At 32.7% G+C, this 26,969-nt stretch overlaps 1 protein-coding gene across 2 annotated transcripts in view; it reads right to left on the bottom strand.

Moving 5' to 3' along the window:
• LOC118182286 (uncharacterized) overlaps nucleotides 1-25,623 on the bottom strand; it is a 158,494-nt gene extending 132,871 nt beyond the window's left edge. The window contains exon 1 of one of the 2 annotated variants that reach the window (XM_035351612.2): nucleotides 25,335-25,623. In XM_035351612.2, the coding sequence (XP_035207503.1) occupies nucleotides 25,335-25,581 (247 nt within the window). In that variant the 5' untranslated portion in view covers nucleotides 25,582-25,623. The remainder of the gene's footprint in view (nucleotides 1-25,334) is intronic. The other variant, XM_035351611.2, reaches the window with a different exon arrangement.
• Nucleotides 25,624-26,969: the final 1,346 nt, after the last annotated feature.

Genomic DNA, 26,969 nt, shown 5'->3' with positions numbered 1-26,969 from the left:
ATATATATAGGTTCGAAACACCGAATTTTCTTGGATGACGAACAACTATTCTCAGAACAACTGGAGAGTTCGAATCAGGACAGCCAAACTGCAGACATTGCAATTGAGTCTCTATCATCCTCTTCTAGTGATGAATTAGATTTTGAGAAATATTTTTTGATAATATTGAAAAGGCTGAGACAAAGCGAATGAAAATAAAGAACCAAGAGCTTTTGATATAAAAAGGAAAAAATACAAACAAGATTTCTACACGGCCTTTGAAGAAATAGAGAAATATGATTGCGCTTGCAAGACACCTCTTTTAGAATGTATAAAAATCTATCCTGAAAAGTTAAAAGAAGTAACCCTAACAGTAACAGCTCTTCCTCCTACTCAAGTTAGTGTGGAAAGACTCTTCTCAGCTCTGAAGTTTATCAAATCGGATCTATGGCACTCCAACAAAGAAGATCTTGCCGAAGCTATACTGTTTCTTAGAAATAACTACTGCCAGTTTTTCCATTTCATAATAAATGCTACTTAATATAAATAATTTGCTATACTATAATTTTTTTTTCTGTAGCATCTATTGTTTCTTTTATGTTAAAAAAATAAGCTGTAACCCATATGTATAAACGTTAAAAAAAAAATGCCCTTTTGCTCGTAATATAAAATCTGAAAGCTTTCAGATTTTTTTTTTTTTTTTTAACCAAGCCCTTCACATTTTTCTACATAACGTATAGCATGTAATATAATCACCACACAAATAATTACACATAAATAACTTAAAGATAACACTTAGAAAACAAATTTTGTAATGTTGGTAAGTTTACTTGAGTTTTGGGGGGGGGGAAACGGTTTAGCAGATACATGTTTTATTACTTTTTTCATTATCATTATTTTAATTTTGAAAGTATAAAGAAGTTTTCAGAAACGTGCAAAAGTTTTATGTTAATTTATCTGATGGCTGTGTTTGATGTACTGACACAATTATTTTAACAAACTGCATAAGATAGTTTAACTTAATTCTTAAAACACGTCATCCAGAAATATTGAAACTTTTACTTGTTTGCGTAGTAAATTATCAGCTTAACTAAAGCTTGCTTCCTGTAGGTAAGAAGATCTGTGTGTGTGTGTGTGTGTATTATGGCAAAGCCTCGAGGGCTATCTGCCTAAGAGGAGGGATGCCTTTGTGGAGGACTTTCTAAGGGAAACTGGCTCGTATACACGTTACACATGGGGAAAACCACGAAAACACCCATGCAGCCAGCCCGTTCGCGGGATTCGAACCTCGGACCGAACCAGTGTTCAGCGACTTTACCGCTCGGCCGCTGGTGGGCTCTGTAGGTAAGAAGAAGGAAAAGTAAATAATGTAGGTTCGGTAACAATTTTTTGAAGATATTTTTAATAATAATAATTTTTGCATATTGTAAAGTGAAACTCAACGTCAGTCTCGAAAATTCTGATATTTTTAAATATAATAAATAAAATTTGCTTTGTTCCCAAATTAATTAATCTCAGATAAATTTTAAGGTTTAGCATACATAGGCACTATCTTTCCATCTGAGCCTGTTTCTTAAAGATCACACAAAATGTAGTTATTAAATTGGAAATTAAATGCTGTTCTTATTAGCAGACAACTATTTTAGTAAGCAGGAAGCTGATAAAAATTTGAGTAATATTTATTTGTTTCAATAATTTGTTACTTTTACAATGTATCAGTTTTATTTTATTTCTCATCCATGAATAATAGCTGCTCAGAGTTGTATTGACAATTAAGCAAAGTAAGCATGGGCTTAGAACATCAAAAAAAAGGGGGCACCACGAAAAATTTCTATTGCCAGTTTGACCAATGGAATGGTGCAGCTAAACTAGGGGGGATAGAAATGGGGAGAATAAGGAGTAAATTGTATGTGGAAGCACCAAACTCTTTTAAGTGCTTAGGGTGTCTAAAAGTCTAAATCCACACTGTAACTATTATTATGTTTTTTAAACGTCGCGCACTATTGAATGTCAATCGATAAAGTAACTATTATTGTATTATTATTGTTCGATTTATAGGGCCGGTTAATTGTGGAACTTTTTGGTTTGACTAAAGAAGGCAAATGTTATTCAATTTTCTTAGTTAAAACTGCTTTTTAAAAATAGAATTGAATAAATCCCACACAGAAATTTTAGAATAAACTAGCTGCTTGCGCCCCCAGCCGCCTAAAATAATTATTAAAAAAAGGTATACGCAATAGGTCATTAATAATCATTAAGGTATACTTAATGAATCGAGCTAATGATTTCACGGGTGCTGTTAGTAATTAATAGCAACTGAAATGAAAATGTGTTTATTGCTTTTAATAGCTTAATTTATTAAACAATAACAGAATTTATTTGAAAGAAAAAATAATTATTATTTTAAGCTTTGTTAAGCAACAGCACACTACCGCGTGGAAGATAAAAATATTTTAAACTTTTCGGGCAATGTCTACACATTTCTTTTAAATCGCTAGTTTGTTGATTAAATTTGAAAGACAAATGCATTTTCTTTTGGCGAAAGCCAACACATTTCTTTAATATTCCTCAGATTTTGGATTTAACTTGAAACATAAATAGTTTACGCTTTGCTGAGTAGCAACACTAAGTGTTTATATGAGTTTTTTTTATCAAAAGTTCCTTAAATTCGCACGAAATGCCAATAAATAAAAAACTAATCGGAAGTCAAACTTTGGACTTCGAGATGCACCAATTCGGATTAAAGACTACGTGTGTTCAAAATTGGGTGGCTGTAGGTGCCGCCGTTTTTCTACGATTCGAATAAATTCGAAAAACAAATATATTCAGTTTTGCCAAGTGGCAGCACGTTCCTTTTATACCGCTAAGTTTTCTGATTTGGAGAAAGAAAGCTTTTAAATGGTTGAGTTCTTAATCAAAAGTTCCTTAAATTCAAAATAAATAAATAAATAAATAAATAAATAAATAAATAAAAATAAAAATAAAAAAATCTGAAATAAATTTAAAAAAAAAAAATCGAAATTCAAAACTCGGGCTTCTAGGTTTCTGGTGGAGGACTACACATGTTCAAAATTTTGTGTTTCTAGGTGTCGCAGTTTTTAATTCTTCATTATTTAGTAGTGGAAATAATGTTTTAGCTTGTATATCCTTTGCCAATGCGTTTCCTCAAGAATCGATTAAACTACAGGCTCATCAGCTTTCGAAGCACTGAAATTTCCTGGGAATCAAACCGTAATTGATATTCTAAAGTGACAATAGTTCTAAATGTATTACTTTATCCAGCGCCACCTACTAAACTAAACAAACAAAATAAAACAAATCGCTAACGAATCTTGCATAAGGCGTCTTTCATGACTTTTCTTTCGTTCTGCAAGGATTAATTGATTAATTACAGTAGATCCGCTGGTCACGCTTGCCTCAGTTCCCATCAAAGCTCTCCAAACATTGTCGGTATATAGTCCTATCCTAATGGCCGATATACACAGCTCGCGTTGTATAAAATTGTTTGGCACGTAGCGTGTGTCTATGCGTTCCCTTGGCAACTAAAGAACCAATGATCGCGTACAGGCGATACGCACGAGGGACCACCAATGGCGTCTTCATCCCCCCCCCCCTGTTCATCTCCGCCCACCTATTCTCGCACTTTATTATGTACATTAATGCCATAATCCTCTAATTCGGATTTTTTAACTTCTAGGTTGCATAATAGTAACGGAGATTAGGCATGTAATACTTAGTCAATTTTTGTGGTTTTTCACAGATTAATTTGCTAAAATACTACTATTTAATGAACTACAGTATGTAACATGTATTTGCTTCATTCGTAAATGAACTTTGCTGGTAAGGAAAACAACATGTTATACTCGTCTGTCAAATTAATTGAATGTAAAGTAAAAGACTGAGTCATGAAGCTAATTGAAACACTATTTCATAACTATTTTCCTCTGTAGAGAAAATGCTTTGTTTGAGATTTATTAGTAAGTTGATTAACTTGTTTTCTGTGTTAGCTTCAGTTTGGTTCGCAAACTGTCCTGAAGTCTTTCATTCGAAACTAGTTGCTCTGGCGGCCAGCCGCCATGAATAGATATTGTATATAAATAAGTATATATATATATATTTTTTAAATCTGAAAGATGATTTTATATTACGCCCTGGCGTTTTTTTAACGTTTTCTGTGTTACCTTTTATTTATTAAATATCATGTTCTTCGTACTTAAAATACATAAAACAATAGTATCACAATTCAACAGCAATATCACAAAATAATTATAAACAGCAAAACAGCATGCCTTCAGAATTTCCGATACACAGTCTCACGCGCTGGAGATAATTTTGTTTGTTTGTTTGTACAGTGTTGCCATTGTGCTCGCTTTGAAATCTCTGAGTTTTTTAATCAAAAATTGGTTAAAATTTTACAAAATTTTAAAAAAATAATAAAACAAATTCTAAATTCAAATTTCGGGCTTCCAAGTTCCCATGTTCGGTTGAAGGACTACGTTATTCAAAACTAGATGGCTCTAGGTACCGTTGCTTCTTCCCAATGCAAAAACACTCATGCATTTATGCAGATTTTTCATTATTTAGTTTATTTAAATAGAATACAAGGCGATAATATTTTGTGACAACAGTTTGAAAAGTGAATCGGTGCAAAATGCTGTTTTGAAATTAATAACCTTCTGGGCTAAACTTTTAATGCATTATAATAATTAATGTTTAGCTAGCATCATTTCACGGGTCAATCTAGTAATTAATAATCAAATAAGAGGTGAAAAACTGCCTTAATTTCTACTGAATTACTTAGTTTGTTAAATAACAGATAGATTAAATTTGAAAGAAATGTTTAATATGTTATATTTTGCCAGTGGCAACATATTTCTTTTGAGTCACCGAGTTTGTTGATTAAATTTGAAAGACAAATAAATATCTTTTCCGGGTGGCAACGTATTTCTTTAAATCGCTGAGTTTTCTAATTAAATTTGAAAAATATGTATTTTACGCTTTAACAAGTGATGACAATTCGCTTTTAAAGCACTGAGTTCCTTTGCCAAAAATTCCTTAATTTTGTATAAAATAGGAAATAAATGAATTTAAAAAAATATTAGAAATTAGAAATTCTGGCTTCGAGGTGCATATGTTTGGGTGGGATGGATACTATATGTGGTAAAAATTTCGTGGTTCTAGATGCTGATACTTTTTCGCAATCAAAGGAACATGCATACATACTCTCTCTCTTTTATATACATACTGATTCTTCATAATATAATAATAGATATAGAGATGAATGCCAAAATACAATGCGCTTTTCTAATTTTCCTGACTTGAAATATGCATGGGTTAAGGTATTTGGTTAATAATAGAGCACACGAGGGCTATTAGCCTAAGAGAAGGGATGTCTACGTGAAGGACTTTACAATAGCTATGAGTAGATCTTTAGAAGGTATTTTATTTCCGACTTCTGAAACAAAAAACTCTTTTTCCATTTTTTTTTTTTACATCTTCATCACTTCAGTTTTGCTTTCTCTTTCATTGTTTACCTTATTTTAAAATCTTAAACGTATCTGTTGTTGTTTGTTTACGATATCTTAATAACATATTTGTCCAAACTTCGAAGAAATGATACTCAATTTTACTCTTGAATTACTACTTTCAGTCCTTTTGCTTGAAATTAGTTTAGTGATCAATTAATGCTAATTAAATTATTTAGAGAATTAAGGTTGAATTTTGAAGGGAAAAAAAATTAACGCCAATAGTACTACTTGAAATTAGTAAGAATGGCAGAACTGTGATAAATTTCAGTTCATTGTTTTTAATTAATTTGTAGAGTCATTAGGTTATTTTGAATCAAGACACATGAAAAATGAACAATGCCCTCGCCGGGCATTACTCGTATACGCCTCGAATATGCGGAAATGAGGGAGAAAACACTTTATATATCCCCCCCCCCCATTTAAAGGGCGACTGGGGATTAGGAAACCCAATCGCCAAATCTTGGTGGTGACGAATACCACCTTTTAGTTCGGGCGCCACTATAGAGTCTTAGGTTATTTTGAAGCAAGAGACATGAAAAAGTAGCAATGCCCTCTCCGGGACCTTTCGAATACGGGCCGAGTGTGCTACTTCGTTACATTAAGAAGGCTGGCTGGAAGGAGAAAATTCCTTGTAAATTTTTATTTTTATTTTTTAAGTAATTACATTTAGGTGAAACAATGAGAACATTAACTAAACTATAACTTACTGAATCTTTCATTCTTGCTTTATCAAAATTTGATACCACCTCTATTTAGTTCAAGGTTAAATTAAGAATTTAAGGTTAAACCAAATTTCACTTGATTCAAATACCTGCTTAACCTTCCTAGACTGCAAATAAATTACTGTCTGATCTTATTTTAGAATTTAAGAACACGAATTGAATACAAATGTAGTAAAATCATTAAATTTTATTTGTACTTTGACTGAAAAATACAAACTAAAACTAAAACTAAAACTAAACAGAGCTAAACCTCCAATTTCGATATATAACAATAACCTTATATATATATATATGTAAGATAAAAATGTATGAATCAGAATTATAATATAACTATAAACATTAATTCTTCCTCTCTATTCTAAAATCGTAATAACTTATCTGCATTGCGTCATTCAGATTAATCATGCGATCTTACGTAACCGTTAATACCAGATGCCTCTTGACAACCAATCACCGAATTGTAAACCAAAACTTTTCTCTTCGCGTGCTTCCATCTTTCATAACTACGCACTTCAGCTTTTGCTTTCTACTGGGCTAAGATGTAATTTCGCTGGCTTGCTTTCTATCCCAACAATATCAAAAATGTAAATCTGTGGAAAGGCACGACTAGAGTGCCAAGTGATTGTGGCCACAAATATCAGCTGGAAATAAAAATGGAATTAAAACTGCTTTGACTGCCAAGTTCTTTAAATACTACGCAATCAAAATTCTTCAATATGGATCTAATCATGAATCTACAGTGTTCCGCATTTTCCTTTGTGCTTTAATATTACACATATATATATATAAGTAAGAAATTTAAAACCAATTTCACACAAAGACCAAAAATTGAATTTCATAAGTAATAAATTTAAAAAATTCTATAAATGTACAGAAAAATTCGATAGGCTACAATAAAGGTTTAAATAACATAAAATGCCGTACGAAATTCGGCCCTCAGTATATTTTGCACCTTCCAATACCTGCTTCGTTGTTTTATTCTTAAAGATTCCCATCTCTGGTTTTAATTCTTGGAGAATTTATAGCATATCTTGTGTGGTTTGACACACAGCGGTTAGACTAAAAGAGCTTTAAAATTCCAGATCAAGGCACACGACAATTGGAAAAGAGAAATAAATAAAATTTCTCGGTAGATGATAATTGGGCACTTAATCACGATTTTGACTTCTGAGAAGTTTGAATGATTTTGAATTTAGTTCTGTGAGAGTTACCCGTACAGCTTCTTGAGATTTTTAGCCCAAAGGACGTTAGCCCAGAAGGGCTATTAATTTCGTTTTGGCATTTTACGTTGAAAACTTTAAATGACGGTTCACTTTTCAAACCGTAGCCACCAAATATTTCAGCCCTGTATTATATTTAAAGAAATTAAATAATGAAGAATCTGCATAAATGTATGTATGTTTCTCGCATTGTGATAAAACGACGGTACCTAGCGCCATAAAATTTGGGGTAACATGCGTTTCCACCCGAATATGGGGATCTGGAAGCCCATAACTTGTTCATTAAAATAAATCTTTGAAGGAGACTTGAACTGGACTCACTTGAAGACGGGAGCAAAAATTTATATTTTGTAATCAGAGAAAACAGTAATACTAAATTTAACGTATTTTTTATGCATATATGCACGTCTCCAAATCTAATTTTTCGATATAAAATACATATATGATTGGAAATATTCCGTGTCAGTGTTAAGATCAATATATGCAGACGCCCCTTTATGCAAGCAAATGATATGTATATTAATACATAGAAAATTTCAGTGCGACGTCAATAATGCCATTAGTATTCCTAGTGTGGCTTTATTAATCAATACATATCATTAGTGTCCCCCTCACTTCAGAAACACAGAAACAATTATCATGACATATGCGTTGGTTATACTTTGGAAGCGATCGATTAAGAGAACTGACACATTATATTTCATTTTTTTTTTTAACAGCTGTCACATCACTTCCTTATTTATTTCCATCTAATAACGAATGGTTCATTTAAAATCGAGACCGTAGTCCAAATTTAAAGAAAATTACCTTAGACTTAGACATGATTAATTATTAATAAACGTAACTCTTAAAACTATTAACCAAACTAATTATTAATAAGATTTCATTTTTTAGTTGTTTGAAACAAGAACAATTAAAATAATAATTATTATTGAACTATATTACCGTAACGAATAATATTGTATCGTCTGCTCCGAAAACACCGCGGAAGAAAATGTCGCCGAGAAATCAACGCAAGGGAAAACTCGAAGTGTATGCCTGGTCACACTACTTATCCAGTTTTATGAATGAGATTAATTTAAAAAATCCATTAGTAGTTAACTATGTAAGTTTAAAATTTTATTTAGTCCCGTACTTAGCTTTAATTTTCTACTCTTCCAGTTTTTCGATGCTTAAATTTCTTTCTTGCATTTTTAGTAGTTAGTAATTAATACGAAATAGTTAGTAATTAATACGAATAATTAATACGAAATGGAGGTAAAAATATTCCTGATTCTTCTAGCACAAGTGATTATGAGAACATGCATTTAGTGTTTTATAATTAAATTGTTATTTATATTAAATTATTATTATTGTTAATTATTTTAAAAGTGTGAAAACTCATGCTTCTGATGTTACCATTATGCGATGATTTCTATGTGCTTTATTTTTTAACACAATGTTTTCAACGACGACTTCTTAAAATACTGCGAAGTTTTTTAAACACACAAAAAAAAAAAAAAAAAAAAAAAAAACTTTATATCTCTCGTTCTACTGAGATGATTGACGAAATTCAACTTGCGTTTTTCCTATCTCGAAACCGTGAATTAGGCTATGTATTAGATTTATATCTAACATTGTTCTAATATAGGTATTTTGACACAAAATCGGACTTTTTCTAAAATCACATGCCAATTTTTTTTCCATATTTCGATTCTACGACTCAAATTATGCCAAGCTGATAAGTTTTGTAAAAATCGCACGAGTAGTTTTTAAAAAATTAGCTCTCAAAACTCGAGCTCTTCAATGTTAATTGAATTTGAATTTGTATACATACCTCTCTCTCTCTCTGTCTTTTTTTTTTTTTTTTTTAATTGAACTTACTTGATTCCTTCTTCCAGAATTCGAAATTTAGGCTTGATCCAAATACAATGTGTCCATCTTTTATGATTTATTTTTTAAATTTGTATTTTTAAATATTTTTTTATAAATTTTTCGGAAAACTTTTTGTATTTATAACTCATAAAATTTTTAACATCATCTTAAAGTAGATGTATTTCTAGGCACACCTGCAAAAAATTAGAGGTTTTTATTCAAAATTATATACATTAATTTACATATTGGCGCGGTTTGAAATTTGGCATATATGTTATAAGCGATAATAGCGCCAAATGTGCTTACGCACTTATTATTATTATTATTACGATAATACGCCAAATGTGCTTACTAAAATTATTTGAAAATATGAACGATGGCATATTTTCCGCTCTTGTGTAACGACAAATATGGAAAAGAAAACAGGTTGCTATAAATTCAGAAGTTCGCCAAGTGAATTATTCTTGACGCAAATTGAAAAAAATGCGACAAGATAAATTTTTGAATTTCTCCGCAAATTTCTCACCAAATTTTAGAAAATTTAATATTTAGGCATAATTTGAGTGGAAATATGGAAAAAATATTGGCATGTCATTAAAGAAAAAGTCCGATTTTGTGTCAAAATACCTATAATAGTATAATGCCATACATAAATCTAACATATATCCTAAATCTCGCTTTTGAGACATGAAAAACGCAATTTGAATTTCGTCAATCGGCCCAACTGTCCCGATGGTCTATAAAATTGTCCCCCCTTTTTTTTTCACAGTGTACATGCAACAAAAGCATTTAGTACATACAGGGTGTCCTGAAAGGAAGGGAGGGTAAGAAAACATTGAAATGGCACATACATTGAAATAAATGCATTTATTGCATTGTAGTTCTCATAGCTGGAAAGAAGAACTCAAAAAATTTTAGTACGCCTGTATGTGAATACCATTTGTACAGCTTGAATTACAAATGGTGGTGTAATCTATCTTATACAATACATTCTAAATTCATTACTGGTTTGACGCAGTCCTATCGTCTCCGCAATTTGGGCATTCAAATTTAAGGGTGTCAAATCCGCTCCACACCACTTCTGACGAGCAAAATTTTTTGAGTTTTTCTTTGCTAGTTGTGTAAACCACAGTCCAATAAACACATTGATTTCATATATACATGTCATTTTCTATCACTCATTTTACGGACACCCTGCAGGGAAAAAAAAAAAAAAAAAAAAAAAAAAAAAACTGGCTTTATAATGCTGATGGTCACATTTACGGATACGAAACGCAATAGAAAATGTTTGCTTGAAATGGTTGCCATCAATTTTTCAACAGCAGGCTTCTAGTCGCAATATTTTATGATCATGAGGAAAATATTCTGTTTGACCCCATGCTTTGTGTTGGTCATCCTGTCGGAAAGCAATATCACGGAACCAAACTCCTAAAAACAAAGATTCATCGACAAATTTCGTTCGATAAGGTGTTGACAGAAATCGCTATTCGATCTGATAGCAACTTAATGATCTGAATTAATTGATCAATAACGTAAGTTTATCAAAGAGCAAGGACATTAGTTTTCGTGAAATTCGGTAATCTTTTAATGGTCACATACGGCTTACTGACTGCATGAGTTTCCAATTCGGACTGCAAGGCCTGAATATTGTTTTCCCTATCATTATTATTGTCCCAAAAGAAGAAGAAAGAGGTAAATAAGTAACGGCGGAAACAGTTTCATTATTATTTTTTTTTATGTGCGTTGCCAAATTCTTTCTCCTAATTTACGCCTTTGGTCGTTATTTGACACCCACCTAATTTAGATTCTGGTGAGGCGAAATAAGGTATAGAAATGAAAGGCAAAAATTAACTCAAAAAGACAAGAGAAAAAAGGACTTATGAATCAAATATCCTAGATGATTTAATATGGGTAATGGTATTTTCTCCTTCCTTCCAGCATACTTTCGTGGTGTAACGGTAGCACACTCGGCGCGTATTCAAGGTTCAGGTTCGTATCCCGGCGAGAGCATTGAAAATGTTTCACTTCTCCTGCTTTAAGAAAAATAATAACTCTACAGCCTGCAAAACCTTTTTTATCTATGAGATTATTTTTCGGCTCAAAAGAGCCTCGATAATAAGGATCTCTCTCGCTCTCTTCTTCTTCTTCTTCTTCTTTTTTTTTTTTTTTTTTTTTTTTTTGTGTGTATGTGTGTGTGTGTTTTGTTTTTGTTTGTTTGTTTTGTTTTGTTTAGACTAGGGAGGATTATAAGATTTACTGGTTTGCAGAGCATAGCCATCATTATCACGCGTTGGGCTTACTGCAAAGAAAAGTTTTTACGACACTTAAAAACATAATAAAAACTAAAATAATGGTAGGTGTAGATAATACGTAAAAAATATTATTCTCTCAATTATAACATTCATGGACTTCATCTGGTCCGTAAATTTCTAGTCATTATTCGACTTATAAAATGTTTCGTGTAGAATTCATAGTCATTATCCGGACCATAAGTCGTTTCTTGCAAAATTCATGAATACCATCTGGCTGATAAGACGTTTCTCGTAAAATTCATGGTTATTACCCGGTCCTTAAAATATTTCTTATATTTAGTCATAATCCGGTCCATAAGATATTTCTTGTAAAATTCATGGTCAGTATCCAACTATCAGACATTTCCACATCAATTCTTTCCTTTTCACTTAGTGTATAGCTGTGAATGAGAAGAAGTGGTGAGGAAAAACGAAAACAATCAACTGCTGTTGAGTTCATACGGATAATAGAAACATCAAAAAGCAGCAAGTTTCGGGATATGACATCTCTCGCACGCAATCGTGCGCAAGGGTGTGCCCGAAACGGAAGGGAAAAGATATTCACAGTTTATCGCCTGTTACTGTCTAAATCCCTTGTCAAAGGGTGACTGAGTGTGTTTTGTTAAGCGACGGTCAGATTACTTTTAGACTGTCTTGTTTACAGATAGGCGGGAAGTTGTCGACAAGTGAATAACAGATAGATGCATAGTTATTACTTGGTAGATAATTGTTGAAAATAGGATATAGCAGAAGAACTGAACCCATGCTTGTACTAAGCATTCTTTGCAACGAAAAAATAAATAAACAAAATTGGGAAAAAAAAAAAATCTGAAAGCTTTCAGATTTTACATTACACCTCAAAAGGGCGGTTTTTTTAAACGTTTCGTGTGTTAATTTTTTTTAATTAAGTAGCATTTTCTTCACACGTAAACCATAAAATTCAATTCAACAGCAATATCACAAAATAATTTTAAAATGAGCATATCTTTAGAATTTCTGATACACAGTCTCGCGTGCTCGAGATAATTTTTTTTTTTTTCGTTCAGAAAAAAAACCGCTCTGAAATCCTTGAGTTTGTTAATCAAAAATTTGTTAAAGTTTTACAAAATATGAAATAGTTAATAATAGAAAATCCAAATTCCATATTTGGGCATCCAAATACTCACATTCGGTGGAGGATTTACGTTATTAAAAATTGGATGGCTCTAGGTACCGTTGTTTTATAACAATACGAGAAACATATATACAATTATGCAGATCCTTCATTATTTAATTTTCTTTAAATATAATAAAGGACTGTAATATTTGGTGGCAACAGTTTGAGAAGCGAATCAACGCAAAATGCCAAAAAGAAATTAATAGCCCTTCTGGGCTAACGACTTTTGGGCTAATAAAGCCAAAAAATTCTAACATTTATAATTTATTTCTATAGTATTCCTTTTTTCCTTTACACAACAGTGAATAAATAAGCAAGGCAGGTAAAATTTATTAATTTTATCAATCAGTGGTTTCTGTTTGATAAAAATTTACTTTAGACAACATCTTCGGATTTTAAGAAACTTTGATTATGTTTACGAATGTATGCACCCAAAATAATAAATCTACATATAAAATAACATGAAACAAATTATTTCTACTATCCAACGTTAATATTTTAACATTTTTCAGTACTGTTTTATTTTAATGTCATCGCTATCCAGAATACGTTCTAGTCATAAACAAAACTTTCTTTATGCCTCAGAAAAAATATTCTTATCATTGTTTACCAAATGAATAGGATATTTTATTCGAATTTTATCTTCCTGAAAAGTTAAATGTAACTTAGTTGGCTTTTTATTTTTTTATTCCTGTTCTTTCTGCTTTTATTCATTTATTGTAGGTGTTTATAAATGAGCAAATTATATATAGAAACTGTTCTGTAGAACTCGTTTGATTGCAAGAAGGTTAATCTTGACTCTTGGTCTTCGAAAAATTTCCTTGCGTTTTGAAGCACCGTCACTATTTATTTGAGGTCTTGCTGTTGCTGCTAAGTATTTTTTACTGAAATTCTGAAACATTTGTCTATATTTCTTAGTCTCAATTTAACATATCGCGCAGCTACATCGAACATTCACCATTTTATACAAATGAATATTTCTTACCCTTCGACATATATCTACTTTCAATTATTAGAATTAGAAATGACTGTTTTTCCACGGATAAATTTCAAAATACTCAATTTGACGACTTTCAATAAGCTACATTTTAAAAAATAATATAATGAGAAGTAGCATTTGTAGATTCTAAACTAGGTAAAAATAGCATTAGTCAAATAAAATGAGAATTCTTTAAGTAAGCCTCAACACTTCTTTTGAGATTAGTATTAGGCTTGTTTCCTGCATGTCACCATACGTGTAGCACGATTCAACTGAAGCAGCAATACACCATTGAAAACGGAACATAAAAGCAAGACTTTCTAAGCAAACAGAAGAAAATAAACTGAATAAAACTGACTTTAGTCAGAAAACAAATTTATTTCCTCCCAAATCCTGTCAACTTTACTTTAAAGATTTTCTTTTCGAAAAAATGCAATACCATAAAAAAGGCGAGCTATTAAAATAATTATTCATTCTTATGAAAACGAAGCACTGATTTCCAAATAAAAGAGGCTAAATAGCATTACATGTCACCATAGAAATCCTCATTCATGGAAGTGGAACACTAAATTCTGTAAAGTCTTTCATTCAATACCGAGTTCAGAGCAAAAAAGTACTATTTTCAAGTAGTTGAAGCATCCGCCGAAGCTGAAATCAATGAAATCGATTACGAAGGAATAAATAAAATCGGGATTTAAAATAAAACCTGCTATAATACTTTTTTATTATTACGTGTTTTGTTTTACTGTTTAGAAGATTTTTTTTTTAAATTTTATTAAATTAATTCAAAGAGAGGGAAGCGTCTGTGATAAACAGCATGGATTTCTGAAACACAATACTCCACATTCTTCTTACAACAATGAGAAACTATTATCCTCTTTGTTGAATTCTTTATAAACTTCTTGCATGCGGTTTAAAGCATAAAGGTGGTAAAAAAATTAAAAATTAAATAAATTTTTTGAAAATCTGAATTATTAACACACCTGGTGGAGCATAGTAAACTGAATTTAAAAACAAAATTACCCTTCCCTTCACCCTCCCTCCCAGAGGAAGAGGTTTTACACTTTCCGATCTCCGCTTTAAACTGAGCAATTGTAAATTGTAATTATGGGCTAAAACAAAAACTTTATCTGCCAGACTGAGAGATATAACTATATTAAGTTTTTATGAAGCCGGGAAATGTAAAATATCAACTGTGCCTTTGAAAGGATAAGAACTCTGAATCTTCCAATATTAACTAGATATGCTGACCATTTGCACCACAACTGTATTGGAGAATGCGATTATTCCTAACATGCGTATTTAAACCTTTCAAACGACCAGCCACAGATTTAATAAAAGCTGTTATTTTACTCCAAACGAAATCCTTAATTGCCAAAACAAGTGGATTTAGCTTTGAAGATGTTCCCCAACTTTGCTCAAAAAGCTTCAAGTCAAAACTGGCTTGGGAAAATTATGTAAGTTAGATTCGTATTTATCTGAGAAATTAGAGTTCAGAATTTTTTACTGAAACACTGCTTATGAAAAAAATTTATCTTAACTTTAATGAGATTTTTCTGTTACTATATATATAATTAAATTTTATTTACCGCCATCCGGAGTGCTGAGCCTGTTCTCTTAAGAATTCTTTGTTTTCTAAGGTTTATTTTAATTTATATTTCTCATTTATGTTAAATACTGTTTTATATTGCTGCTGCTTCGTCTGCTTCTACCAGAACATGTACATGAGAAGAGTTTTAAATGGAGAAAGAATCTAAATTAAGGTAGGAGGGATCGGCCATCCTTTATAGCAAACTCCTTTAATGTATATAGCTGACGAGAGTAGAAAAAACCTTTTATCTAGTGACTTCCGTTTTTTAAAAAGTTGCTGTCTTGAAATTTAACGAGTCAAATGCTAGATAAAAATTCAACTTTTTGATTGTATACAATTTGTTTTTACCCCTTATCCGTTATCCTTGTGAGCAGTAATGCGTTTTAAGTAACTTCTCGCAAGTATTAAGTAAATATGTGTTGAGTTTGTTTTTTACTTCAAGCAGAAGTATGTAATAGATTTCACTTGTTTGGTTTTATGTTACTGTTGTGTTCATTTCTAGCTTACAGGTTAGGTTGGACTACTTTAATTTAAGCAAATAAAGACTAAATACTTTTTTTTTTTCAAGCAGTGTTCCCTCAGATACAAATCCAGACTGGTAAGCCTTAATATAATTGATTTTAGAAAAGGCAATATTCCTTGTTGAATTTTGAATTTATTGCAATGTAAAGCTTTATTAGTTTTGAAATTTATAATAAAATTTTCTTTTTCCATTTTTCTTTCATTGCGATTAAAAAATTCAGTTTTCATTTTCTAGACATTTTAAATACACAGAAATAAATATTATCCTTTATGTTCTCTGTTATTAGCCAAAAGGAGAGTTAGCTCAGAAGCGCTATTAGTCTCGAAATGGGATTCTGCGTTGGCACACTATAAATAGCTGAATCACTTTCCAGATTGTTGACACTAATCGCCCTGTACATATATATTTACCAATATATAAGAATAAAAACATAGAGCTCACCGAAAAGAGAAGTGCATAATTACATGTTATAGCAATCCCATATACAAAATTTCAACGTTCTGTAGTTATTAGTTTTTGAGTTATGCAAGATTCATACAGGCATACAGACATCACGAAAAAATCCTTTCCGAATCCACTTGAAATCCAATTTACAATCCGTTTTGCGAAAAGGTCCGTACGTATAGATACCACGCAAAACAAAGCGTCTAAATGTATTCGAGAGCGGTCAAAATGGATATTTTCGTTGAAATATGAAACCCGAAATTTTTCGCAATTACTGTACTTCCTTTACTTCTTACAAGGAAGTAAAGGAAGTAAAAATGGCTAGAAGTTTTTTCTGTGTAATTCTTCATTCGATTTATGAAGATAGTGGATTACAGAAAACAAAGGAACATGCAGAATTTTGAACAATTTAACGAGATTACTGTTCTTCAATATCTGCCATGTGAATTGAGAAGCCATAAAAATGTAATTATTTTACTTCAATTGTATTTTTATTGTTCTATTGGAAACTCGATGGGATTTTAAATAGAAGTGTGCCTAATGTAAATTCACATTGTACAATCCAGAAGTAAACTCTGCTAACAGCAAACTCACTTTGTGCAATCCACCATATGAATTTTGTTGATATCTTCGATATCTTGTTGAAACTTTGTTGATATCTTCGACTCATTTAATTTAAAATTTCATGCTCTATTGTGAATAAATATCTGACTTAAAATTTTAAATAAGATCTTTTCCTTTCAATTCTTCTCCTCCGCTACAGAAGGCCTTAGGGGCTTTTTATTTTCCCCAGAATGATAAACATACCTCAGAAGATGTCAAAGCGTCAAGCCTCTACTCCGTAAGAAAAATCTATCCGTTATTACTTTCCGAGACACATCAGACTTGCATGAGTGATTCTAGTTCAAACAGTCTGTCTCTTTAAGCATTTATTGTTTGTTTTGGAAGTAACGTGAAAAGTAAAAACACAGAAGATTTGAAAAATAACTCCGGTGAAATTGATCAACTGCACAATAAGCAGTGTCCATGTAATTTTCTCCACAAGTTCAATATTTTCAACCATTCATGATGGATTTCTTACGATCTTAATGAAAAATAAATGTTCATAATGATATCAGCGCCCATTTCTGCTTCGTTGAAGTCAAAATGTTTTTTCATCCTTTCATATCCACGTAAGAAAGGTCTGTACCTTATGACCATGAGATTTAGACAAAGTATCTTTAGCAGAGTCTATTGAGCTGGCGGAATGGATTATAGATCGAAAACTGGGGCACTGATCCCTCTGTTTACACCTCACCAGTGAAGCGACTTCTCTTTTTCTCATTCATCAAGTTATTGAAACATTGTTTTATTTTGTAGAGATCTGGTTATTCAGCTCTCTGCTTTCACAAAATTTGTGGAAACATGATTTAAATTTTAAATTTCGCAACAATGGTAAGTGTTTTTAAATTGGCTAGAGAAGGCAAGCGAGAGGAATACACGCGGAGATAATATATGTTTAGGATCATAACGGGATGCTCGGAAAAAAACCGAATAAGGTTATATGGTATTTTTCCCGCCTTCTTCGCATGCCTTCGTGATATATCGGTTAGCACACTAGGAGCGTATTCGAGAGGTCAGTGGTTCGAGTCCCGGTGAGGGTACTGCTCATTTTTCCTCTCTCCTGCTTCAAAAAAATATTAATGACTCTACTGTGGCGGCCAAACTAAAAAAGGTGGTGGATGATGATTCTCCATCACCAGGATTTGCCCATTAGGTCCCCATTTCCCCAGTCGCCCTTTAAAAGGAGGAGTATATAAGGTATTTCTACCGCCTTCTTCACATGCCTTCTTGGTGTTATGGTCAATACACTCGGCGCATATTCGAGATTTCCGAGATTCGAGTCACGGCGACGGCATTGCTCCTTTTTCACGTCTCCTGATTCAAAAATACTTAATTTTTCTAAAAGGTCAACAAATTTTTAAAGTTTACCAGAATGATATTTGATATATACTCCCTTCAAAGTAATCACTCTCTACTTTTATCCCAGCGCTTATATTATGTTTGGGGCCCTCTCGGGAAGTCTTGCAATTGAAGTTTGGGCGCCACTGTAGAGACATTAGAAACATTTGGGGTTTTGTCTGAATACCTTCTACGTTCAACACAGAGAATGATCTCTGAGTCGAACTGAAAAGCTTTCGCTGTGAATATTTCAAATTATCCGCGATTAAAGAGGCCAGGGAAAGTGCAACAAAATCATATTGCTGATTTTTTTCAATATGAAGAGGACTGTGCACTACGAATTCCTTTTTCTTCCGTTACACAGTCAACGCAAATGGTTAAAATTCCTGAAAGAGATTATTCTTCTCAAGACATCAGAGAAAAGTCAAGTTATTGCTTGACATGACAACGCATCGAACCAGAGTTTTTCGAAGATGCACTTTCTGGCTAAAATAAATTAAAATTCGCAGAGGCCGTCATTCATCCTAACATGTCAGATTACACTTTTTTTACACTTAATTGGAAGTGTAATTACACTTAATTGGAAGGCTTTGATACCATAGATTCATATTAAATCGGAGAGAGTGATAAATTACCAAACTAAAAGAAAAACATGCCAGCGTAAAATTTAAATTTAGACTAAACAATAAGTTCATTATGGCATAGATATTGAATAAAAGTCTCGTGATTTCGACAGGGATCAAACACTGACCCGTCATTTTAAGGAGCAAAAAATGTTCTGCAAAATGGGCAGAGCCAATGGAGCATGAAAGCAGCGTGAAATATTAAGATATTAAAATACTAAAAGTATAAGGAAATGACTGGATTTGAATTAATGTCATTAAGTGGTAAGTCAACTTTGATTATAAGATTCTTTACGAAGCATTCCAAGCGTGGTGTAAATGCTGAGATCTATGCATAAATCCAGAAAGAATTGTTCTGAAGGGGATGAAGACCAGATTTATTTCAGGTAAGTTTCTAAAATTTATATGACCTTATCCAATATCTCTTTTATCAGTGTATTTACAGTAAAGCCATTGTGAGACTAAAGTTACTACCGTGCAAATTTAGAAATTTTGAAAAAGTCCTGAATCCTAATTTGTCCACAGAAGTCTTGTTATAGAAATGCATGCAGACATTAATTTATTTCCTTAGTGACAAGACATTTATGAAATCGCTATTTATTTGGAGAAATAATGGTAACAAAGAAAAATGGACTCAAAGCATGAAAAACGTTTCTTTCGAAACAGTTCCGTACAAAACCCGTGTTATTTATTTAGTGATCTTCATACGGAAAGCAAACACTGACCAGCCAATACATCATGACATTTCGCACATTTTTTTCATTGTAATTCGCCTGGATGACGTGGAGGGCAAGTGATTAAGTGAGAATGGTATTAAACTGTTGCTGGTGAAGGTAAGGAATCATATAATTGAATGCACTTTATCATGACTTTAAAAAAAATTTCATTTTCCTGCAAAATTATATTTTAGGAATTTTTACTGGATTAGCTCTCACCCAATCACGATGTCTTCAAAACAAAACACCGTGACAAGCGGTCACACTCCTTACCTGCTAGCCTGTCTCCCGGCACACATCATCAACATTCATCTACTTGAAGCGCCCCAACAGCATGTTAATTTAGGAAGCCGGAGCACAGCTTTCAGTATAGCAAGCTAATTGCGGGTTTTTAGAGGAACTAGAAACTAGGAGTAAGAAATCATTCTTGCAGTTACTTTTGAGAGTGATGAGAAAGGCTGCTGATCTAAGCGAATTTGACAGAGGGCAAATCGTAATGGCCAGAAGACTCGGAATGAGTATCTCCAAAACTGCACGATTAGTAGGTTTTTTACGATCTCCCACTGTTAGTATTTCTGCAAAGCGGATAAATGATGGTGAAACCAGCCGTAGGCACCAATACCTTGGATGTCCACGCTTCATCTATGAAAAAGGACATCGGAGACTACCCGCTTGATGCAGCAATATCGGCACCAGACAGTGGCTCAGTTGGCAGCTCAATACAATGTCCAAGTGCAAGTGTTTCGGAACACACAGTTCAGCGGATGCTGTTGGGTATGGGATTGCGCAGCAGATGTCCCATTCGTGTTTCTCTGTCGACCAAACTGCATGATTGCCAACTATGCCTACAGTGGGCTCTGGAACACGGGACTGGAAGACAGTTGCTTGGGTAACTGAGGATCAGTTGCACACTTACATGGCGTCTGTCTTCCCAGCTGGAAATGGACTCTTCCAGCAGGACAGCGCCCCATGTCACAAAGCTCCAGTTGTCTTGGAGTGGTTCGAAAAGCATAAGGTTGAATTCCAGTTAATGTCATACCACCTAGTCGGATCTTAACCCGATGTCACGGAGCGGCACCTCAGAGCTCAAACACCATCATGTCGGAATAGCTCGACTTTTCATGACAGCCGCTTAGGCTGCTATCACACGTCGGTCTGTTTCGAAAGAACAACTGTTTTAAACAATTTTTCTGCTTTGTCACAACAGCTAATCAACAGAGATCACTTTGGGGTTAACACAGGAGAAACTGGTTCCACAATACAAACAAGCTGATAGCATTCGAAGCTGATAGCTGATTGGTTGAAAACTAACAACTTGCAATTTTTTTTTTGGAAAGGAAGGAAAAAATCGCACGCCTTTCTTTCAATAGTAAACCAGGCAGAAAAATTGTCCGAAACAGTTGTTCGTGTGAAACAAACGTCGTGTGATATGGGCCTTAAGACGGTACAAACTGTCTCCAGTCATCTACCAAAAACTTGTGGTATAAATGCCAAGGCTAGTTGCAGCTATTTTGACGGTTAGGTTGCGCAACACATAATTGGTCGGGTGGGCATAATGTTTGTGTGTAAGTGTTCCTGCATTTCTCAAAGACATAGAGTGTTGAATCAGATCACGCTTTACCGTACCTAAAGTCTGTGGTCAGTCTATCTGTAGCTAACAAATACGATTTCAAATTTCGGCTGCGTAGCTAATTCTTAAGTCCGTGTGTATTAGCTAATAAATTCACCTCTCTTTACGTAAAAAAAAAAAAAAAAAAAAAAAAACTAGTAATGTTAAGTTGGGTATTCTCCTACTTCTCCATGACCAATCTAACTGCCAAAATCAACAAGCAAGTATCAAGTTAGCATATATCATTTAAAAGGAAAAGATTTAGTTTGTAAAATTTATCAATTACAGTAATTGCATCTAACAACCAGGTCAATTTTTTAATCGAAACAATTAGCTTTTTATGCATGCGTATAATACTACTTCAGGTTTATCCATTTTAATGTCAAACATTCATTTCTAAACTTCAAATTTAGGAAGTCATACCAAAAGCTTTTGAAGGAAACTCTTCAAACAGCAAATGGGAAAACACTAAAGTAGCGAAAAGGTTAGTTACAGCGTGATTTCGCTATTATCGTGCTGATGTAGGTTTCGGAATCAACCTGTTAGGTTAAATCAAATTGTGTAGTTTTGCACTACTCTTTACCTTTGAATTTAGTTGTTACATTATCCTTTAAGTTTTCATCACAAGTAGTAGGTGACTGTGGAAGCACGTAAGTCTGGGTTGTCTGGAAACTATTGTGTTCTATAAACGGTTCTTTTACACCCTTTCCCTGCTGTACTCATCTTTGAGTCTGCGAGAAGTAGCAAGATAAAGTTTTATAAATAGATCTAGTTGCATTGCATGTTAGCAAAGAAGACTAGGTCCCACAAGTGCAATAAAATCTTTCACACAAATGCAGATCTTTGTAAATAAATAAATAAAACAAATTAATATTAAAAAGGGGGCGCTTTTTTTAACATTTTGTGTGTTGCCTGTGTTTATTAAATATCATGTTCTTCACACTTAAACCATAAAATTCAACTCAACAGCAATATCGCAAAATAATTTAAAAGCAGTACTTCCGATACACAGTCTCGCGCGCTGGAGATAGTTTTTTTTTTTTTTTTTTTTTTCGTATAGCGTTGCCATTGCTTGCTTTGAAGTCGTTGAGCTTGTTAATAAAAAATTCGTTAAAGTGTTACAAAATATAAAATAGGTAATAAAATAAATTCCAAATTTGGGCTTTCTGATGCCTATATTCGAGTGGAAGATTACGTTATTCAAAATTTGATGTCTCTATGTAACTTTTTTTTTTTTTTTTTTTTTTGGACAGTGCGAGAAACATATACATACATTCATGCAGATTCTGTATTTAATTTCATCAAATATAATGCAGGGCTCTAATAGTTGGTGGCAACAATTTGAAAAATGAAACACCCTTTATAGCGAATCAATGGAAAATGCAAAAACGAAATTAATAGCCCTTCTGGGCAAATTGTCCCTTTGGGCTAATAAAGAATCATAAATTAAGTATTTTCCTGCATGTGTACTTGCAGCTTTTATATAAAGCACAGACAAAAATGCGTATGTGCTTGCAGTTCTTCGATAAAGCACAGACCATCAAATCTAAGAATGCAAACAAATGTTTGTTTTTTTGTTTCTGCTTTTGAATAGCGTCCTTGAACTTGAGTAGCCAAGGTCAGGATCAGAATTAGGTTTTAAATGTCAAAATTTTCTATGAAATTTATATTAGAACGAGTTCCTATAAACAAAAATTTGTTTTCATAGTATACATGCCGGGGATTTGCAGTCGTCAGAACGGGATATTTGCATTTCTATGGACGATGTGACTATACCGGTGAGCAAAAACAAAATGTGAAATAATAATCTTATAATTTAATAGATGGGAATCTCAAGATCGACTCGAAAACACACAGGGACGAGCCGGTTAATCAGCCTTGATATATACATTATCGAAACTTTTCATGTGTAATCAATCATACGTACTTTCATCATCATATGTCAAAGATTATCCTGAGTACTCTGAATGTAATGATTGGTCAGGAACAAGGTAATTTCTCTTTCCTTTAATTTTAAATTCCACAGGAATATTTTATTTAGCAATAACAACGTTTATACTATCGGGTAGCTTAAGATAAACAAGATTGCGTATAGGAGAGCGGACTTGTTTTGGGTTCTGTTTATCTTGGGCAACCCGATATATTTATATATGTAGGCCTTGATTCTTCATTTCATTATTGGTTCAATGTAAATTTCGTAGTAAAAAAACAATACTTAGGAAATATTTTCGGAAGTTCTATATAAAAATATTTATGAGTAGAAGCTCGTTAATATGTAATTGTTATAAACTAGTAGGTAGGTAAAATAAGAAGAGGGTTTAGATGCGCATAAAATATATATTTAGAAATTTATAGAACTAGATGGTTGTAATAGTAATAATTATAGCAAGAATAGAATATCGAAGTATCGACATTTTAAATGTCACTATAGGAGTGAATGGAAAGTAATGGGAAATGAATTATATATATTAGTGAGTACAAATAAAATACACAGAACATTTACAGATGCCTCTCAAATTAAAAGTCTAAAAATGTCCATGGCAGGCAAAGCACAATACTTAAAGGCTTTTAAAACAAATATTTCTTTATACTCAAAAAGCAAGGAGAAAGAATAGCGAATAATGATAATGATGATTATTAGTATTATATTCGCAATCCTTTCCACTCATGCGGATAAGCATAAAGTTTTCATAACCTTATAATTATGAGCAGCCAACACAATACATGGTTTTAGAAAAGTAAAATAAATAAATAAATAAAATAAAAATAAAAAAATCTGAAAGTTTTCAGATCGTAAGGAAAACCCTACATCAAACGTTTTGTGTGTTACCTTTATATTAAATATTATGTTCTTCGCACTTAAGCCATAAAATTCAATTCAACAGCAATATAACAAAATAATTTTAAAAGAGCATATCTTTAGAATTTCCGATACACAGTCTCGCGCGCTTGAGATAATTTTTTTTTCCCCCGTACAATGTTGCCATTGCTCACTTTGAAATCGTTGAGTTTCTCAATCAAAAACTCATAAATGCTTTACAAAATATGAAATAGATAATATATCAGATTCCAAATTTGGGCTTCCTATTCCCATATTCGGATAGAGACGAACGTTATTCAAAATTGGATAGCTCTAGGTATCGTTGTTTTATCACAATGCGAAAAACATACATACATTTGTGCAGATTCTTCATTACTGAATTTCTTTAAATATAATACAGGGCGATAATGTTTGCTGGCAACAATTTGAAAAGTGAAACACCTCACAATGCCAAAACAAAATGCATAGCCCATCTGGGCTAACGCTCTTTGGGCTAAAATATGCAGAAAGATTTTAAAACATTAAATTTTATATAACTGAATATTGTAACTAACTCAATATTTACAAATAAAGATATTTTTCAACATTAACGAAAGCTTTATCAACAGTACTGAAATATTAGCTGTGGATCTTGCTAAGCAGTTTTTAAAATCGTATCCACTTTCCTTCATCGTCTCTATAAGCTTTATATTTTAGTTGCTATTTTTATCAGCTTCATAGTTTTCTTTCTAATTTTCCGAAATAATTATGACACGTTTTTTCGCTGGTTTGGTGCAACCTTTACAGTTATCAGGAACTTTGCTTAATATAAGGCTTTTGACAGCTATACAAATGCTTGTGTAACTTCTATCCAAAATAAAACGCTCTTTCTTCTTATTTATCAAGAACGACTTCTATATACCTAGCTTCATGTACTGCAGTGTTACAAAAATTTTTTCAGCCGAAAAATAGTACCTTAAAAAGTGATTTTAATAAAAACTGAAATGTTTCCAATCTTATTGGCATAGGAAAGATTTGATATCTTTACAAGCATTAAGATAAATGGTTTCCTATTTTAGTAGCCTGTTAAAATTTTGTATTGATGCACAGAATTAAAAAATTATGCTACGACATTTTAATATGCTGAAATACGAAATTTATACTCTTGCAATATTGTTTCTGTACTTTACAAAATTTTCCATTCCACCTTACTTCTAGGAAATTCTAGGAACCACTTAAATTCTAGGAAATCATTAGAGAAATTACTAATGCATTGATTTTATTTACACATTCGTTTTTAAGACTTAGTGTGAAACACAGTTTGAAGGAAACACAAGAAAGCTATTTAGAAGACTTACCCTTTTTAGACGAAGCGGGTTTACTGACAGGCGATACGATAATCTTCTGTTGTGGTCCCCGATGTACCGTGGGGGTCTCCGGTACGCTAGCAATAAATGGGGGCTGCACTCCTAAGATACCTTCGATACTGTAAGATGGGGGCACACCAGGTCTGAGACGCGCGTAGTGATGACCCAGAGGCACGCTGTAGGGCGCAATGGGCAAAGCCCCAACCAGAGGACCCGAGGCGTATAGCCTGGAGTCCATGAGTCCTGCCTAATTGCATTAAAACTGGACATCTGACATGGCGGCCATGGATGCGGTGCTAGCGTCGTGAGAGACTCCACCTACCAACTGCCGAAGACCAATGATAATAAAGCACCGCCTACTGATTTGAGGAGGCGGGGTTAAATGAAGAAACACGCTTCTCTCGAGCTTCTTTCGCAGAAGATTCACGTGCTTTATTTTCTACCGTCCTTCGAGGCGAATTTTCTTGTTTTATCAAGTAAATATCCATTACAGAACACAAATGATCAAGATCAATAAATAAATTAGTTCTAGGTGATCAATAAGAATTATTATGTTTACTAACACACGGGGATTTTCACATGAACATACATTCACCTAAATTACAGTACCTTCAATCGGAACAAACCAATTGCTTTATTCTTCTATTTGTCATTAAAACTACTTTCGTTGTGAGCAATTCTATACACAGACTTTGTGTTCCGAAATTAAGTACTACAAATGAATAAGTAAATAGTAAATGCGGATATCTTATAATGTAATGGCATCAGTATTAAAAAGTAAATAAATAAATTCAGGAATAGAACATTGAAGCTAGAATATTTTCTTCTTGCGAAAACTACTATGCTGGGTTTTCTTATTTATCACACCATCTTAGTGAATTAATCATTTAATTATTATCAAAATATGTGAATATCTATAATATTTTATTTCGTGAATATCACGAAGTATTTCGTGAAGTTCTAAAATAGGAAGGAAACTTTTTCACTTTATTTTTCTTCAAGAAAATAAAGGTGTCGAATTTTTAGTTTTCAGGGAGGGGATTGTGGGCAAGACCAAGAAAATGTATGAAAAACAGAAAATAAGGGGAAAATAAAGAAGAAAGAACAAGTAGAAAGAAGGGGTCAAACAAGAAAAAAGTAAATCATATTATAATTTAATAAATAACAATTAATATAGATCCTACTTTCTCGAACTTGATTTTTTGCACAGTAAAACTTTTTTAAAGAATATAATATGCAGGGTAAATAAGCGATATGTGTAAATAATCGATTATTTCTCATTCGAAAAGATATATATATGTTGCTACACACATCTTTTTTTAATAAAACTAATAGTTTAATATTTATAAAAATAAAAGATAAACACTTTATTAATAAACTGTTTGTTATTATATAACTACAAATTATTAAGAACCACATTATTTTAGGCAGTCAGATATTTACAAAAAGAAATGTATTGCTGCAATTTGAAAGATAAAAAGAATAAAATAAGTTTATTAAGAAGTATACACATTGCTTTAAAATTAATTGGTTTGTTACGCTAATAAAAAGTGCAGCGTTATACTTTGAGAAAATACTTAATTAAAGATTTTGTGCTAGGCGAGTGGCAACACCTTGAAGCATGTT

Source organism: Stegodyphus dumicola, chromosome 6 (assembly GCF_044657685.1).
Source record: "Stegodyphus dumicola isolate Sdum_Otavi_A_Nest chromosome 6, ASM4465768v1".
Taxonomy (NCBI): domain Eukaryota; kingdom Metazoa; phylum Arthropoda; class Arachnida; order Araneae; family Eresidae; genus Stegodyphus; species Stegodyphus dumicola.
The sequence above is the reverse complement of the archived record's forward strand: the minus strand, read 5'-3'. Positions and strand labels throughout refer to the sequence as shown.